Here is a 17,798-nt window from a genome sequence, read left to right as displayed (position 1 = left end):
TTTTCTTTAAATGGACTCAGTTTTTACTTAAATTTACAAAGTAAAATTTACACCACTACTCAGTTTTTACTTAAATTTACAAAGTAAAATTTACACCACTACTTAAAGGGAAATCAAGTACTGCTTGGTAGAAGTGGAAGAATTTCTACAAACACACATATACACAAACCCTAAAACAATGTTATTTAACTGTATATGTTGTTACCTTTTGATGAGATTTGGAAGCCTTTGCTCTGCTAAAAAGGGAGATAAGCAAATGTTAGAAAAATGTTAAATACATACCAGTCGCAAACACACTTTCTCTTTAGTTTGAAACAAGACTTTCTCACTCTGCCTTTCAGTGTTACTTAATGTCCTATATATACGTGCATCCTTACATCCTTTCGGTCACCCCAAATGGTTTATATATCCCACAGTTTAGGAAACAGTGCCCATCTTTTCTGCTTAACTTGGGCTCATCCTTCAGTTCTTAGACTTAATATAAATACCTCAGATTAAATATAAAGTCCTTCCAGGACTACTCCCTAACTGATTACCTTCTCCTTACATAGTAGGCATTAAATACACTTTTACTGAAAGAATATTTCCTCGTAATACTTTTTCATAGCAATTATCACAGTATGCCATGGTGCGTTTCTGTCCATTGTCAGTCTCTTCTTAACTTGGCCATAAATTCTTGTGCACTTCTGAACCCCAGATCTTGACAAAGTGGACCCCCAGGGAATGCAAACGAGATGAAGGAATAAACCCTGCTCTATTCCTGCAGCCTCCGGCCGGTTTAGCCCCGCCTCCTACCCCCAGCCCCGCCGAGGGCGGTGGGCGGGGCCACGCATGACGCAGGCCGCACGTTTCAGGCCTGAGAAACCGTTGCGTTTCTGAGGAGACGCCTCAACCCGCCGTTACTACAGCGCTAGGAGCTTCCGCCTCGGCCACCTCCATTACCCGCATCACCATGGGAGCAGTGCTGGGCGTCTTCTCCCTCGCCAGCTGGGTGAGTTCGGGGTCTGGTGTCTCCGTCGGTCCTGTGGTTTGGGGGAGGGCGATAAGGGCTCCCCAAGCGCAGACCCCGACGGGCCTGGCGCCCGGGGCCCGGGGTTTGGGGGTCCGGCCCTCGGCTGCAGAGGGTATCCGGGGGCGTCTAGGATAAAACCCGCGATGCCCTGCGATCAGGATCAGGCGGTTCGCCTTCTGTGATTGTGGAGGAACGTAAGAGGCCAGCCCTCCATTGTTTACAATTTTGATTGCCCCGCCCCGTGAGCCGTCCGGCCTCTGGGTTCCTCTGGAGCTGGAATGGGACCTGGGACTGAGCTCGGCTCCCGGGGCCCGGGCTCTCTGGTTCATTTCCAAGCACCTTCTTAAGGTGGCGTCATTTATTTGAGCGGGGGTGGGTGGGGCTTGAATAATATTTTTATCCCCTAGCACAGGATTTGCCAAAGCTACAGTCTGTGGCAGAGGTGAGATTTTAACCGAGGCCTGTCTGCGGTTCTGGCGCAGTGGAAAGACGGCCTTGTGGATTATTATTCAGAATTGGAAGTCATGGCCTGAACATTTGGGGACCCTGTACAAGTCATTTCTTTCTGGTTTACCTTAAGGTGAGGACCGTCAGCCCAGTATTCCTCGCCTCAAGAGCTGTTGTGAGGATGAAGTGGATAAATAGGTTGAATCACTTTGTAGATTGTAAACGCCTTTTAAAAATTCCTTTTAAAAAAGGAATTTGGGGATCTATGGAAGAGGATACGATGAGTTCACTCATACACTCGGTTCCGAGGAGCATGATTCCTTAACTGCCACTACTTTTTCTTAGGGACAGAATGTATTTTCTATCCTTTAAGGTTGTTGATCTTAAATGAAAAGGGCAGTTGGTCTTTTAAGGGCCTAGGTTGTAATGGCTCTCCAGTTTTTCAGCCTTGACCCAAAGTAAGAATAAATTTTACGTGCTTGATTTAATACACCCATTTAGACACACATTGAAATAATTCTTACCTTTGTACAATTTTTCTTTTCTATCCCATTAAAAAAAAAAAATCCTGGTCAGTTGATTTTCTTTCTTTCTTTTTTTTTAACAGTTTACTAGTGGGTCAAACTCGCTGTTTACAAAATAGATTTAGAAAAAAATAGTTAAGAAGGACATTAATTAGGGCGAGAATTGGTAATTTGAAACTGGAAACACATTTTGGCTTTGATGTAAAGCTGAGATTTGAATTGATGCCATCAAAGCATTTCTACCTATAAATCATTTTTATATTTTATTAATTCCTTTTGTTCAAGAGGAACAGCAAGGAATTCAGTGTACCAGAGAATGGAATGAGTGAGGGGAAGAATAATAGAAAATGAAGTCAGAAAAGTAAAGGGAGCCAGATCACGTAGATACCCATTGGCCAATTTAAGGACGTTGGCTTTCACTCTTATGTGATTATGGGGATCCGTTACAGAAAAGAGGAATGATGTGATCTGACCAGTGTTTTAACAAGGTTGCTGTGTGGAGAACAGATGTTAGAAAAGGGTAAAGCAGTGTAGGGGAGGAAAAACTTCCATTCTCAATGGGTTAGTGGTTGGGGCCTGCGAATTAAACTGATAAAAGACAAATTAGCAAGAGAAAAAAAGAGTTCGTGTACTTGTGCAACCCACATACACGCAGGGGTTCTTAGTGTTGAATAACTCAAAGGGGTGGTTAGAATATAGGGCTTATTATATGCCTGACTTAATTGGGGTTAGGGTTCGGATTGGGTGGGGCAGAAAAGGGCTTCCATGGGAGTAACAAATAGGTTTCTTTAGGAAAGACAAATGGGTTTTTAGGAGAACAAACAGGAGATAAGAAAGTTTGTGATAGTACTTGTTTCCGTGAGTGCAGAGGCCTTTTACCTTCTTCGTGGCCATAAAACTTCCTTGGAGAGACAATTTATGACAGTTGCTGCTTTCAGTCAGATGAGAAAAGCTCTGAGAAGGCATTTTTTTCTGCTTCTTTTGAATCTCACATGTCTTCATCTGAAAATAATTTTTATACTAACTCAGGGTTCTGAATGGGTTGCTATAGCAGCGAGACAGGAGCTATTGCATTTAATCCAGGTGAGGGATGATAGTAGTGGCTTGGACCAACGTGATAGCTGAGGATACTATGAAAGTGGCCAGATTCTGGATACATTTTGAGGATAGAGCTGATGTGCTGACAAATGGAACGAGGGTTTTGGAAAAAGAGAAGGCATGGAGGATGACTCCAAGGTTTTTGGCCTTGGAGGAAGAGTATGGCAACAGGCAACAGTCACATACTCTTCCTTTGGCAACAGGAAGAGTATGTGACGCAACCTGGGTCCCTGGACTCCTTAATCAACAGAAATTGATAAGAGGCTAGAGGAGAATTTCAGCCAAGCAAGAGAGAGAAAACAAGTAACAGATGGGGGAACTGGTTCCTTAAATGGGATATGGGTAGGGGCGGATCAGTGGGTTGAACGAGAGGTGTGGCTTAGGTAATCTGCTCTCCCCCGTGGTGGGGCTCTGTGCAGGGATCCTGCACGGTACCCTGCTATTTTTCTGTGCACCTCAGAAGTGGCAGTTGGTTTGTGGCTGTTTTGTATCTTACTGTTCATGTGTGCAGTTATTTTTTTTTTTTTTTTTTTTTTTTTGCGGTACGCGGGCCTCTCACTGCTGTGGCCTCTCCCGTTGCGGAGCACAGGCTCCGGACGCGCAGGCTCAGCGGCCATGGCTCACGGGACCAGCCGCTCCGCGGCATGTGGGATCTTCCCGGACCGGGGCACAAACCCGTGTCCCCTGCATCGGCAGGCGGACTCTCAGCCACTGCGCCACCAGAGAAGCCCTTGTGTGCAGTTATTTTGAGTTCCTTATAGTTTCTTTGTGTTCTGTTGCTCAAGGGTTAGTCCAGGTGCAAAGCACTCAGGTAAAGGGTCCCAGGTTCCAGCCTCTCTCAAATAGAGTTGTTTACTGAGAGGGAGAAGTGACATAACATGGAGTAGGACAAGTTTGTTCCACAGATTGAGTACCTACTGTGTAAAGGTGCAAGAGATATAACACTAGGTGGGCCCCCCTCAAGGTACAAGATGTAAACAAGTAAGTAGGTGTATTGGTTTGCCAGGGCCTCATAACAAAGTACCACAGAATGGGTGACTTAAATTACAGAAATTTATTGTCTCATGGTTTTAGAGGCTAGAAGTCTGAGATTAAGGTGTCAGCAGGGTTGGTTCCCTCTGAGGGTGGTGAGGTAGACTCTGTTCCAGGCCTCTTCCCCAGTTCCTGGGGGTTTGGTAGCCATCTTTGCTGTTCCTTTGCCTTGCCAGTCTCTGCCTTCATCTTCACATGATGTTCTCCCTGTGATGCATGTCTGTGTCTAGATTTCTCCATTTTATGACATCAGCCGTGTTTGATTAGGGGCCCACTCTTCTCCAGTATAACATCATTTTACCTAATTACATCTGCAGCAACCCTGTTTCCAAAGAAGGTCACATGCTGAGGTACTGGGGATTAGGACTTAAAACCTACGAATTTTGGAGGACACAATTCAACCTATAGCAAACAGTAGGCAACTATCATTAGTTTATTTAATTGGCTGGGGGGAAAAAATAGCTAAAGGGAGTCAGGAGTGTGAGACTACAGACAAAATAAACCCGAAGCAATTAGTGTCATCGTTTTCAGGTGTAAAATGTCTGTATTTCTATCTGCGACCAGATACAGACTTCTGTTACAGTCTTTTGACCCAGATTGTAGTTAAGAATTGGAGATGAGCCTGGGTGGTCAATTCCCCATGGCTGTTTTGATTATGGATATTAATGGTTACCTTGATATACAGAGCCCCTGCTATGAAAGGCAGTGTGCTAGGTGCTATGTATTCCTGACATTATCTCATAAAGATTATTACTGGGACCATATACTGTAAAACCAGAATCCCCCAGCGTTGCATCTGCTGCTTCCGCTGATGATTCTGAACTAGCCTGTCCTTGTAATGTGACTTCATAGCATCACCTATCAAAGCAATTCAGGTGGTTTCCTAATCAAGCATATAGAAGAATGTGACTCAGAGTATGTCCTCTCATCTGGAATGTTCATTAGGAGAATTTAGCTGACCAAAGATCCAGGTTACTTTTTTTGCTTTAATTGAGGTAAAATTCACATTACATAAAATTAACTATTTTAAAGTGACATTCAGTGACATTTAGTATATTCACAGTGTTGGGCTATCATCACACCTGTCTGATTCCAGAACATTTTCATCACCCCAAAGACAAACTCGATTTCTGTTTAGCAGTCTACTCTCTTCTCCCCACTCCCTCCAGCCTCTGGAAACCACTAATCTGCTTTCTATCCCTGGATTTACCTATTCTGGATATTTCATATGAATGAAATCATACAATATGTGACCTTTTGTGTCTGGCTTCTTTCACTTAGCATGATGTTTTCTAGGTTCACCTATGTTGTACCAGCTATCGGTACTTCATTTTTATGGCCAAATAACATTCCATTTTGCGGATATACCACATTTTACTTATCCATTCATCAGTTGATGGACATTTGGGTTGTTTCTGCCTTTTGACAATTGTAGATGGTGCTACCTTGAACATTCATATACAAGTTTTTGTTTGAATACCTGTTTCAGTTTTTTTGGGTATATATGTAAGAGTGTAGTTACTGGGCCATATGATAATTCTATGTTTGACTTTGAGGAATCTCCAGGTTACTTTTTTATTTTTTTAATAAATTTATTTATTTATTTTTGGCTGTGTTGTGTCTTCATTGCTGTGCGTAGGCCTTCTTTAGTTGAGGTGAGCAGGGCTACTCTTCGTTGTGGTGTGCGGGCTTCTCATTGCCATGGCTTCTCTTGGTGTAGAGCACAGGCTCTAGGCACATGGGCTTCAGTAGTTGTGGCACGTGGGCTCAGTAGTTGTGGCTCGCAGGCTCTAGAGCGCAGGCTCAGCAGTTGTGGCGCACAGGCTTAGTTGCTCCGCAGCATGTGGGATCTTCCCAGACCAAGGCTCGAACTCCAGGTTACTCTTGAATGGAGCCAAATGTCTCTTGCTTTCATTATTTATAAGGGTTTCCATGTAATGTTGCCTTATGCTGTAATATCAGATTTGGTAGCTAGGATTCCCAGAAAACAGCAAGTGGAGTTAGTTTCTATTTTTCTCAGTATTAAGATATATTGTTTTTAAATAAAATATGCTGTCTGTGAGAACATAACCAACATTTATTGGGCTTTTACGGTGTTTTAGGCATTGTGTTGAGTGCTCATTTAATATAGCAATGTCTGAGGGAGGAAGATTCAGTTATTGACTTTAATTTACAGATGGAGAAATAAGCTTGCATTATGTAACTTGTTGAGGTAAAGTGGCAGAAATAATATCAACTCCAGAGCCCATGCTTTTAACCACTTCCTCCCACCTATAGTTCTCAGTTAAAACTTTCAAAGCCTGGTTGGCCTCATCTTCTGTTCTGGATGTCACAAAGGAGTCCACTGAAGGAGGTCTCAAATGGTGATGATATGCTTATTACAGGTTCCATGCCTTTGCGGTGGTGCATCATGTTTGCTGTGTAGCTGCTGTCCCAACAGTAAGAATTCCACTGTGACTCGCCTCATCTATGCTTTCATCCTCTTCCTGGGCACTATTGTATGTTGTATCATGTTTCATGAAGGGATGGAAACTCAGCTGAAGAAGGTAAGTAGAGGTAACCGTAACCTTATTTAACGTAGTGGTTTTTATTATTTTTATATTTTGTAGAGTTTTATTTGTAATTAGTACTTATTTCTTCACTGTTGTGAAAGTCAAGTTCGTTGGATTTGTTGGGATTTTAAATTTTGGTCATAGTCAAGACACAGAATATAAAGGTATCAGTCTTTTCCCAAAGTAAAGGTAGTCAGAATGAACATCTTTAGTCTAACAGCTTTGGGAAAGATATTAAAAGAGTGGCCCTGAAACTTTATCTTTTCTTGTATGTTTAGTTTTAAACATTTAAACTAGACTAGCCCTTCACCTTCGGAAGGAGTGGGTCGTAGCATGAAAACTCATGGGAAAATGGGAGATAACCTCATCCACAGGTAAGGGCCAAAAAGAGAGCACTCAGGACTTCCCTGGTAGTCCAGTGGTTAAGAATCCGCCTTCCAATGCAGGGGACGCGGGTTTGATCCCTGGTCGGGGAAGTAAGATCCCACGTGCCATGGAGCAACTAAGCCCGCGGGGCTGCAGCAAAGAGACTGCACACTGCAATGAAAGATCCCCTGTGCTGCAACTAAGAGCCAACGTAGCCAATAAATAAATAAATAAAATATTGAAAAGAGAGAGAGAGAGCTCTTGCCTTTTATTTTCCAAATGCAACTTGTTTATACTATTTGGTGACAAGATTGTAAGTGAATTGGAAGGCAAAGAGAAAAGTCCCACAGGAGAGTCTTGCAGTTGTTTAAGTGGTCAGTTTTAAAAATCCAGGCTTTCCTGTTGTGGAATAGAATCTCTCTTTAAATGTGGATATTCCCATAACATTAAAATTGTTTTTTCCAGATTCCTGGATTCTGTGATGAAGGACTTAAAACCAAGGTGGCTGATACAATCCTGGATAAACATTGTGATGTGCTGGTTCGTTATAAAGCCGTATATCGAATCAACTTTGCCTTGGCCGTCTTTTTCTTTGCCTTCTTTCTGCTCATGTTAAAAGTGAAAACGAGTAAAGATCCCAGAGCAGCGATACACAATGGGTTTGTAGGAATTATTTATTATTAACTTGTTATGTTATGATGTGCATCCTCCCCTTCAGCAGTTAATGTTGCCATTTTGATGAAAGCAGTAGAGTATGTAAATCAGTGGCCCAGTTGTATTTCCGACCTACTCTACATGGGAAGTTGTTCCAACGTCATTTTCAGTTGGAGCCCTGCAGCATGGAAGAGGTGGAGTGGACAAGGAGAATCTTGTCTTTTTCCTGTATTTTTTAAAAATACTTTGCTTAAAGTGCCTAGATTTTTATGGAACACCTGTGAAACAGTTCAAGCGTTGTACTAAGCACTACACACACACACACACACACACATTTTTTCTTTCTGTTGTTAAAAGAGAAACATTTACCTGATATATATAAACAGTATACAGAAAGATAAATAGTGAATATATTTGGGCCCCTGATTCACATATTCTGTCGCTTCCAATTCCTGATCCCCGGTTCCCCTTTCCAGGGAGGCTAAATAAATTGCCTAAGATGTCTCAGCTAGTGAGGGTTGGAGCTAGGATTGAAACTCAAGTCTGTCCAGCTCCAAAGCTGCTTTCTTTACACTCTGCCATATAAGGCAGTCTTTAAAGATTGACTGAAAGCCAGGTTTGGTCCTGGCTTTGCCAGTGATGAACTGTGTGATTGTGGGCAAGGCATTTATGTCCAATCGCCTGACGTGCAGCAAGCCAACCTGAGATGCTGAGGTTTGCAGCAGGGACGGGAAGACAGACCTCAGATCCGCCTCCCCGAAGGTGAGAGGCTTTAGTTATTTATGGGATAGAGAAGCAGAGTAGTCTTAGGTTTGGGGAAAGGGAATTGGAGGTAAGGAAAAGGTGAGGTCATCAGTGTTCTGCACAGGTGTATCTGAATTACATGCTTCTTAATAGGATGCGTGTTCAAAGTGGAGATGCTTAGCATAATCTGAGGGTAGACTTTTTGGCACTCTGACATCAAAAGGATCATTCATTTTTGGCACTGACATCAAAAGGGTTATTCATTGCACATCTGTGCAGGCCCTGTCTTAGGGTCAGTGGTCCCAACCAGTCTTAGGCAGCTTGAACTGGAGAAAAACTAACTCCCAGTTCTGAAAAACAGCTTAAGCCCCCGTTACTATAGTGACCCACAAGTCAGAGGCACGTTATCTATAGGGGTAGTTAAAAAAGAGTCTTGTGGTATATTATATAGGCCATATGAAGGTTGGAGGGTATGAAATTTGAAAAAAAAAAATTACGATGAGCCTTTTGAAGGCAAGGCTGCAAGCGGGGGTGGTTCTTTGACCAGCTGTTCCCTTAGCACTGTTGTGTAAGGCAAGCTCAAGAATTTCTGTTGGGCACCAGTGTCTGTTAACTATGGGGCATGGTTTCAGGATGGGTTTTTTAACACTATGGGGCATGGTTTTACCATGTTGTAAAAGAAGGATTTGGTGATTCACTTTCCCCCAGATCTAAGTTGATTGCTTTATATTTAGCTAACATCGTTAGTTTAGAATGCTCCAGAATTCTAGAAAAAGTGCTAAAAGTAGGGAAATAACATGTTTCTTTCTTGTGAATGTGCATGATTTGGTCTCTGTGCTAACGTTTGTCCTTAAATTGTGTGAAGTATTGAGTGAAGTAGTTTCATGTCAAATGAAGAAATAAGCCTAATCATGTTGGAAGTGGCTAGTAAGGCTTTATTTTTGCCTTTTAGAAATTCATTTTTCTCAGTGAAAGGGCAAAAATTAGCATTTCAGAAGTGTACTTTTATATTTTAATAGGTTTTGGTTCTTCAAAATTGCTGCCATTGTTGGTATCATGGTTGGATCTTTCTATATCCCTGGGGGCCACTTCACCACAGGTATGGTTCACTATTAGGGGGGTCAATTATAATATATACAAACGCTACAAATGATTTTGTTAAAGCTACATTTTCATTACTGATTTTTGCAGAACTGGTAATTAAATGAGATGGTGTCCAATTACCATGACTTGGTACTAATATTAAGATATTAATTGATTGATTAAAGCCGGGAGGCATTCAGCCCACTTCTCAGCTGTTCTGGAACCATATGTTCATTTGCCAATATTTTAATAGTTTCTCTTCTCACTTGGTAATACCACGTTAATCGGAGAGCTTGTCAACGTAAGGACTTGTAACCATGTGTTCCACTATTCCTGTCTTAACCTGCTTCCTTATCGTGACATCTGTGGATTTCCACTGTGATTTTTATCCCTGTAAGTAAGCGAAAGGGCTTATATCTTTTCCATTTGGAATGTCAGACCCTAGGCTCCCCTTGGCACAAGCTAGAACAAGTTTTAAAAGGTCTGAAACCCAACAGAACACTTCTCAGAGAATGCCTTTGAGTTTGGAATTGCAATAATCTTGCTGTACTGCTGGAGACAATGTCTTTATTACCTCTCTATTACTTGAATTGAAATCTTTTTAGAATGTTGGACAGTAACATTCTGAAATGTTGCTCCTATGGTGAAGAGTAACTGTGCTTTTGGTTTGTAGCCTGGTTTTTTATTGGCATGGTGGGGGCTGCCTTCTTCATCCTCATCCAGCTGGTGCTGTTGGTGGACTTTGCTCACTCTTGGAATGAATCATGGGTAAATCGAATGGAAGAAGGGAACCCAAGGTGCTGGTATGCGGGTAGGTATCTAAACCCCTATGAGAGCCATACTGCATTATGCTACGTTAAATAGGGTGAAAATTGGTCCTCGTTAGTATAAGAGTTTGTTATGACTGTGGGCATTCATGTTTGTTTTCTTTTTTCTAGCTTTACTGTCTGTCACAAGCATGTTTTATATCCTGTCAATCATCTCTGTCGTATTGCTCTACACATACTACACCAAACCAGATGGCTGCACAGAAAACAAGTTCTTCATCAGTTTTAATCTGATCCTTTGCATTGTGGTTTCTATTATGTCAATCCATCCAAAAATTCAGGTATGGTTGTGATTTCTGCTTCTTCCTCCTGTGAAGGATTTTTAATTAATGCTAAACTTGAAACCTAGGTAACCTGTTGTATGAATTTATGTCCAAGTTTATCTACTTGGTAAACATTTTTCTACTTCAACACGATAAAGTCTTCTTAATTATAACTTAATCACTCTAAAATGTGCCATTGAGGGCCAGTAAATGAATAATTTCCCTATTATTTAAGAAAAAAATCTATGTAACTTGAGAATTTATCATTCTTATAAAATTGTTTATATCGTGAGAATGATTCTTAGGAATCTTTAGCAAAGATATTGTAGGGGAATTCAACTAGAAAAAATAATTGATTTTAATATTTAAAACAGAACTCATGCTCCTGAGTTTCCTCATTTAAATACAATATTTTTAAAATTCAGATATGAATTTAGGTATGAAAAGAACATCTAGACATCACCTCTCCTTTTTTATTTTTATTATTTTTATTTTTATTTTTTGCGGTACGCGGGCCTCTCACTGTTGTGGCCCTTCCCCTTGCGGAGCACAGGTTCCGGACGCGCAGGCTCAGCGGCCATGGCTCACGGGCCCAGCCGCTCCGTGGCATGTGGGATCCTCCCGGACCTGGGCACGAACCCGTGTCCCCTGCATCTGCAGGCTGACTTCCAACCACTGCGCCACCAGGGAAGCCCTCTCCTTTATTTAAAAAAAAAAAAAGTTATTTTATTTTTGGCTGTGTTGGGTCTTTGTTGCTGGGCGCGGGCTTTCTCTGGTTGCGGCGAGCGGGGGCTACTCTTCGTTGCGGTGCGCGGGCTTCTCATTGCGGTGGCTTCTCTTGTTGCGGAACACCGGCTCTAGGCGTGTGGGCTTCAGTTGTTGTGGCTCGCGGGCTCTAGAGCACAGACCCAGTAGTTGTGGCGCACGGGCTTAGTTGCTCCACGGCATGTGGGATCTTACCGGACCAGGGCTCGAACCTGTGTCCCCTGCATTGGCAGGCAGATTCTTAACCACTGCGCCACCAGGGAAGCCCACCTCTCCTTTTAAAAGTGAGAAAACCGAAGTTCCAGAGAGGTGATGGGTCACCAAGCTAGCCAGTGGCAAAGCTTAGCTTAGAGTTCACTATACCAAGGAACTAGTAGTAAATCTAAGCCTTTGTATGATATACAGGAATTTCCAGGATTATGAAATGCCTGAGAACCAGTAGTACATGCCTCCTCTTTCTTGGTTCTTTTTCAAGCTAACTCAAACTGAAAGGTTACTTGTCATCTTTCAACTGTCAAGCAGAATTAGAAGGTTCTCAATTAATAACAATTTAGTGGGTCCCAGGAAGTATGCTGGGTTTTAGAAATTCAGCCCTTGCAATTCCTATGGCATTGTTTTCTTTTTGATTCTGTAGGAACACCAGCCTCGTTCTGGCCTCCTGCAGTCCTCTATCATCACCCTCTACACCATGTACCTCACATGGTCAGCCATGTCCAATGAACCTGGTAAGGGAGTTTTAATAACGCATTCACTTGGTGAAAAGAAAGTAAGAAATGAGAATTTCCCTGGAAGCCCGGTGGTTAGGACTCCATGCTTTCACTTCTGTGGGTCTGGGTTTGATCCCTAGTCGGCAAACTAAGATTCCACAAGCCGCGCCACGCAGCCAGAAAAAAAAAGAAAAAGAAAAAAGAAAGTAAGAAATTACTCCTTTGGTGGGTGCAGAAACTAGAGCTGGAGCAAATGTCAGACAAACAAATGAACAGACAAAAAACTTCACTTAAATGTACAGTGTCCACGGTATTTACCTTTCAGGTTTTATTCTCCATGTCTATTCATAGCTCTTCAGAGCTGACAGCCTAAAGGACCACAGTCCTTTATATAGTCCAGGCTTTTCCCTGGACTAAGTCAAATTAGTTAAGAGTTGAACAAGGCAACATTGTTTTGGCCCTTTGTAGAATTACTTTAATTGAGTGTTACTTTGGTGGTACGGGCTGCAGAAGAAACAGCTGCAGGGAATCTCCTTTTGTAGATCTTATGGGATTGTTTCTCAGTGGGGGTATTTTATGGACTCCTTTCCAAGGAAAACCATTATTTCAGACCATTCAGTGATGACTCAACTTATTTTTATTGTATTCCTATGTAACTATGTAGAAAAAAAACTAGGGATAAACTCCTTGTGCTTTTTTTTTTTTTGCTAACCAGGCCAAGTTTATTGAATCTAGCCTTATTTTGCAAACAAATTAGTTTTTTTTTAAGTTTTTATTTTATATTGGAGTATAGTTGATTAGCAATGTTGTGATAGTTTCAGGTGTACAGCAAAGTGATTCAGTTATACATTTTCCCATTTAGGTTGTTATATAATATTGAGTAGAATGTCCTGTGCTATACAGTAGGTCATTGTTGATTATCCATTTTAAATATAGCAGTGTGTACATGTCAATCCCAACCTCCCTAACTATCCCTTCCCCCCGGTAATCATAAGTTTGTTTTCTAAGTCTGTGTAAACTTGTGCTTTAAACACAGCTACAGAGCCAAAAAGACTTGCCAGTTAAATTTCAAACCCAGTGAAATCAAGATTGACATTTATGATATTTGACAAATACTTTGTTGTTGTAGTTTCATTTCCTTTTTTCTAAAACTAAGTCTCTGGTTGCAACACAGATGCGTTACTGACTGCCCAGTTGCAGGTTCTTTGAAGTGTAGCATTCCCATGTTTTAAATCACGAATGAGTGATGTATAGCACACCCCTCAAATCCTTTTGGACCAAGATGAGTTATACCAAAAGATATAAACGGTTTTTCATTTTCAGATCATTCCTGCAACCCTGGCCTATTGAGCATCATTATGCACATGACCTCACCAACCTTGGCTCCTGCAAATGCAACTGCTCTTGCCCCTACTCCTGCTGCACCGTCGCAGAGTGGGCCTTCTCTGAATAAAGAGAACTTTATTGGGCTGGTCGTCTTTGTTCTCTCCCTTTTGTATTCTAGGTAAGTTTAAAAGTACTTAGGACAAGATTCTTATGAAGGTTAGTAACAGAGTGAAGAAGCTATTTTGCTTTCAAAAAACAGTGAGAAGAATTACAAAAATTTAACTCTTCCTTATTAAAGTCATTGACTTGCTTCAGTTACCTTGCTGTGTACACTTCTTTAAGTTCAGTAAATCCTCTCATCAAATAATTCCTCCCAGGCTTACTAACAGATATGTTCTCCTTTGTATAGGAGGAAAAAGCCTTTACCTGACCCTGGATCAGCTAGAATACTGGCTCTGAAAATTGGTTGGCTTATCTTTTTTTAAAACAATCTTTATTTTCTGATCACTGTTACACATGAAATGTTAGTCTGTAGTTAATCCAGGACACCAGATATAACCTGTGTTAGCAGTATTCACTCATTCTCCCACCCATTTTTATTGATATTGTCTTTATAAGTGCATGTTACTTTAATAACTTTAAAATATGAAATAATAAAAATGGGCAAGGATATATTTATATAAATTAATAGCTTAAGTGAGAACAGTAGGAAACGAAATGGTCCTCCCTCTAAATTTACCTCTTCTATGATTAACATTTTGATACATATTATTTCAGGCTTTTTTCCTTTGCTTATACTTACTGTCTATTGACCTATCTGTATCTATATAATTGTGCATATTTTTATAAATAGTTACATAATTTTATTTATATCACTTGATATCTAATTTTTTCAAAATAAATTGGGAGCGGGCTTCCCTGGTGGCACAGTGGTTGAGAGTCTGCCTGCTGATGCAGGGGACACGGGTTCGTGCCCAGGTCCGGGAGGATCCCACATGCCGTGGAGCGGCTAGGCCTGTGAGCCATGGCCGCTGAGCCTGCACGTCCGGAGCCTGTGCTCTGCAACAGGAGAGGCCACAACAGTGAGAGGCCTGCGTACCACAAAAAAATAAATAAATAAATAAATTGGGAGCATTCTATATAACAGTATATATACTGTTCTGAAATGCCTATGAATTTGTCATAATTTGGACAGCTTTGCACATAATGTGTAGATTGATCCTTTTTTCTTTTTTTAATGATTGCTTAAAATATGGGTTGGCAGATAACAGCCCTTTGGGCTGGCTTCCTGTTTTTGTAAATAAAGTTTTATTGTCATACAGCTATGTTCATTTGTTTTCATACTGTCTGTGACTGTTTTTGTTTGTTTTCCTTTGATTCTTGATCTTGGGGGCAAAGCTTTTAGTCTTTCACTGTTAAGTATGATGTTAGCCCTGACTGTTTGTTTGTTTGTTTGTTTTTGCGGTACGGGCCTCTCACTGCTGCGGCCCCTCCCGTTGCGGAGCACAGGCTCCGGATGCGCAGGCTCAGCGGCCATGGCTCACGGGCCCAGCCACTCCGTGGCATGTGGGATCTTCCCAGGCTGGGGCACGAACCCGTGTCCCCTGCATCGGCAGGCGGACTCTCAACCACTGCGCCACTGGGGAAGCCCAGCCCTGACTTTTTGATAGATGCCCTTTATCAGTTTGAGGATGTTCTTCTCTATTTCTATTTTGAGTTTTTATCATGAAAAAAATATCAGATTTTTGTAAAATGCTTTCTCTTTGTCTGTTGAGATGTTCATGTGGGTTTTGTCCTTTATTTGTATGTACTTTTTAATTCAGCCATTTAACAAACTTTTAGTGAATATCTGCTGTGTACTAGAAATGCATAGATGACTAAGGTCATTGTTGTCAAAAAGTTCTATGAATAGCAAGGAAGACAGGAACAGTAAGTGATATAGCAGAAGGAAGAGTAAGGAGCTGTGGGAATTTAATCCAGCCTAGTGATAGGGTGATGCCAGGGAAGACCTCCTAGAGGGCACAGCATGATCAGAGAATTTAAAGGGTGATTAAGTTAGCTGGGAGAAGTTGGGGAGTGCATTCCAAGCAAAGGAGAGAGGTACTTGTGAAGTCCTGGAAGCAGACATTGAGAGCATAGTATGTTTTGGGAAACTCCTAGGCAGTTAAACCCTCAAATTGTAACTGATGAGAGTACTGTCTCTGTCTTGTGATGACAGGCATTTGAGCAAACCCTTCAGAAGCCCTTCGGTCCCCAAAGCAGGAACAGTTCAGAAATAACCTTCATGTGTATAGACCAGTGACAGCATTTCGTGTTCATGGCCCCTTTCTTTTTTTTTTTTTTTTTTTTTGCGGTATGCGGGCCTCTCACTGTTGTGGCCTCTCCTGTTGCGGAGCACAGCCTCCGGACGCACAGGCTCAGCGGCCATGGCTCATGGGCCCGGCCGCTCCGCGGCATGTGGGATCTTCCCGGACCGGGGCACGAACCCATGTCCCCTGCATCGGCAGGCGGACTCTCAACCACTGCGCCACCAGGGAAGCCCAATGGCCCCTTTCTGACTTACCTTCTTGGGGTCACTCTCCAGCATCCGCAATGCCAGCAATAGCCAAGTAAGTAAGCTGACCCTGTCAGGAAGTGACAGCGTGATCCTCCGTGATACGACTGCCAATGGCGCCAGCGATGAGGAAGATGGACGGCCTCGGCGGGCTGTGGACAACGAGCGAGAGGGCGTGCAGTACAACTACTCCATATTCCACCTCATGCTCTGCTCGGCTTCCTTGTACATCATGATGACCCTGACCAACTGGTACAGGTAGGAGGCAGAGAGAGAGAGAGAATCGAGGGAAAAACACTTAGCCCCTCGGGGTTGCCTGTAAAGTCTCCATCCATTGTCCTGACTTCAGAATCCCCTTTCTTTACCCTTATAATGAAGTTGTGTTCAGTGCTCTTTTCTGAAATACTTTTGACTTTTTCTCCTCTTGCATTTGAAATCCAGTTGGAATTCTTACAGTGAAAATCACGGGAAGCCCTTCCAAACTTGAGTTACTTGAGAGAGAAAATCATGACATTAAGTGAGCTGACTTGTCTTTGTTCCCTGATTTTTCTCTGTCTAGAGATGTCCGTATAGAGTATTCTGATCAAAGTAATCATGTGGTAAGGAAGGAGAGTTTCAGGGAGGTCGTTTCAATCTAGACTTTGACCAATATGTAGAAGAGCTAGATGTTCCTGAAGAACTTTTTGCAAGGAATAGTCATGGTTCTTCATGCAGGCAAGAAGATAAAAGCTGTTTGAGAGGCAGAGTCCCCTGCTCATAAAAACTAAAAATCACAGCTTTCTCAAGTCTCTTCTAGAAACTTACTAGGGAGTCGTGTCAGTCGAATTTCACTGGAGCATTTCTTAGCTTTTGCTGAGGGGCTGCTGAATGCTGAAATTGGGCTCCTTTACCTACCTCTCTGCTGTTTTCTTAGCCCTGATGCAAACTTCCAGACCATGACCAGCAAGTGGCCAGCTGTGTGGGTCAAGATCAGTTCCAGCTGGGTCTGCCTCCTCCTCTACGTCTGGACCCTTGTGGCTCCGCTCGTCCTCACCAGTCGAGACTTCAGCTGAAGCTCTGAGTGCCAAGAACACACTGAAATTCATAAAGGTCTCCTTTGCTGAAAGCTCACATCCCTTTTACTTTTGCTTCAACTAATATATTAAGCAAACTCTCTGCAAATAAGACTATATCCAGGTTGATATCAGAGGGCAAGAGTGAATGATGCTTGATGCAGGATCAGGACTTTTCGTTTATATCTATATTGTGTTTATTTGTAAGGATATAGAGTAAAAGGAACGTTTTGCCTTTTAAAGTGAATACAGCTGTGCTGTGAAGAGAGTTCTTTTTTAAGACTTATAGGTTCCTACAACTTTGATTTAACATGTAAGACAGAAAAATGTTGGATATTTGAGGCCGTCGTTAATATATTTCTATTGCAAAATCTTTAAAAAGCATAGTAATTATAATAATGCATTTCTATGACAGTTTTCTTCTGTGAAAGTCTTGTGTGAAACAGCCTCTTTGTTCAGTCCTTAGACTCATAGTGCTTGGGGAGAGGAGTACATGTGTGGGTCTTGCCCCAGAAAGGGGTTGCTAGTATGGCTACTGTTTCTATATCTTGAATTTTTTCATTTACTTTTTTTTTTAATACTACAGTCTTGATGCTGCTTGATTTAAGCCTGTGGCTTTGCCAGAAATGTTAATTTCAATTAAATGCTTTGTAGGTTTGGTTAAACTGAAGATTCACTTGGGAAAACCGTGCAACTTTAGTCTATGTAATTATCTTGCTATGAGTATGTAAAAGTATAATGCATGTGAATTTATTATTTGCACTATAAAGATATTTGATTAAAATAGAAAGA

The 17,798-nt window shown here is 41.8% G+C and overlaps 1 protein-coding gene across 1 annotated transcript; it reads left to right on the top strand.

Annotated features, from left to right (window-relative positions):
• The first annotated feature begins 849 nt into the window (after positions 1-849).
• On the top strand, positions 850-17,798 carry SERINC3 (serine incorporator 3). The gene is made up of 10 exons (XM_065891883.1): positions 850-991; positions 6,498-6,659; positions 7,497-7,690; positions 9,449-9,528; positions 10,186-10,323; positions 10,451-10,620; positions 12,002-12,092; positions 13,398-13,578; positions 15,985-16,212; positions 16,868-17,798. Exons 1-10 carry the CDS (start codon positions 953-955, stop codon positions 17,004-17,006), a joined length of 1,422 nt encoding a protein of 473 aa, XP_065747955.1. The 5' UTR covers positions 850-952; the 3' UTR covers positions 17,007-17,798.

The sequence above is a fragment of the Phocoena phocoena genome, chromosome 15 (assembly GCF_963924675.1).
Source record: "Phocoena phocoena chromosome 15, mPhoPho1.1, whole genome shotgun sequence".
NCBI classification, from domain to species: domain Eukaryota; kingdom Metazoa; phylum Chordata; class Mammalia; order Artiodactyla; family Phocoenidae; genus Phocoena; species Phocoena phocoena.
Note: the sequence above shows the minus strand (reverse complement) of the source record. Positions and strands in the feature narration are given on the sequence as shown.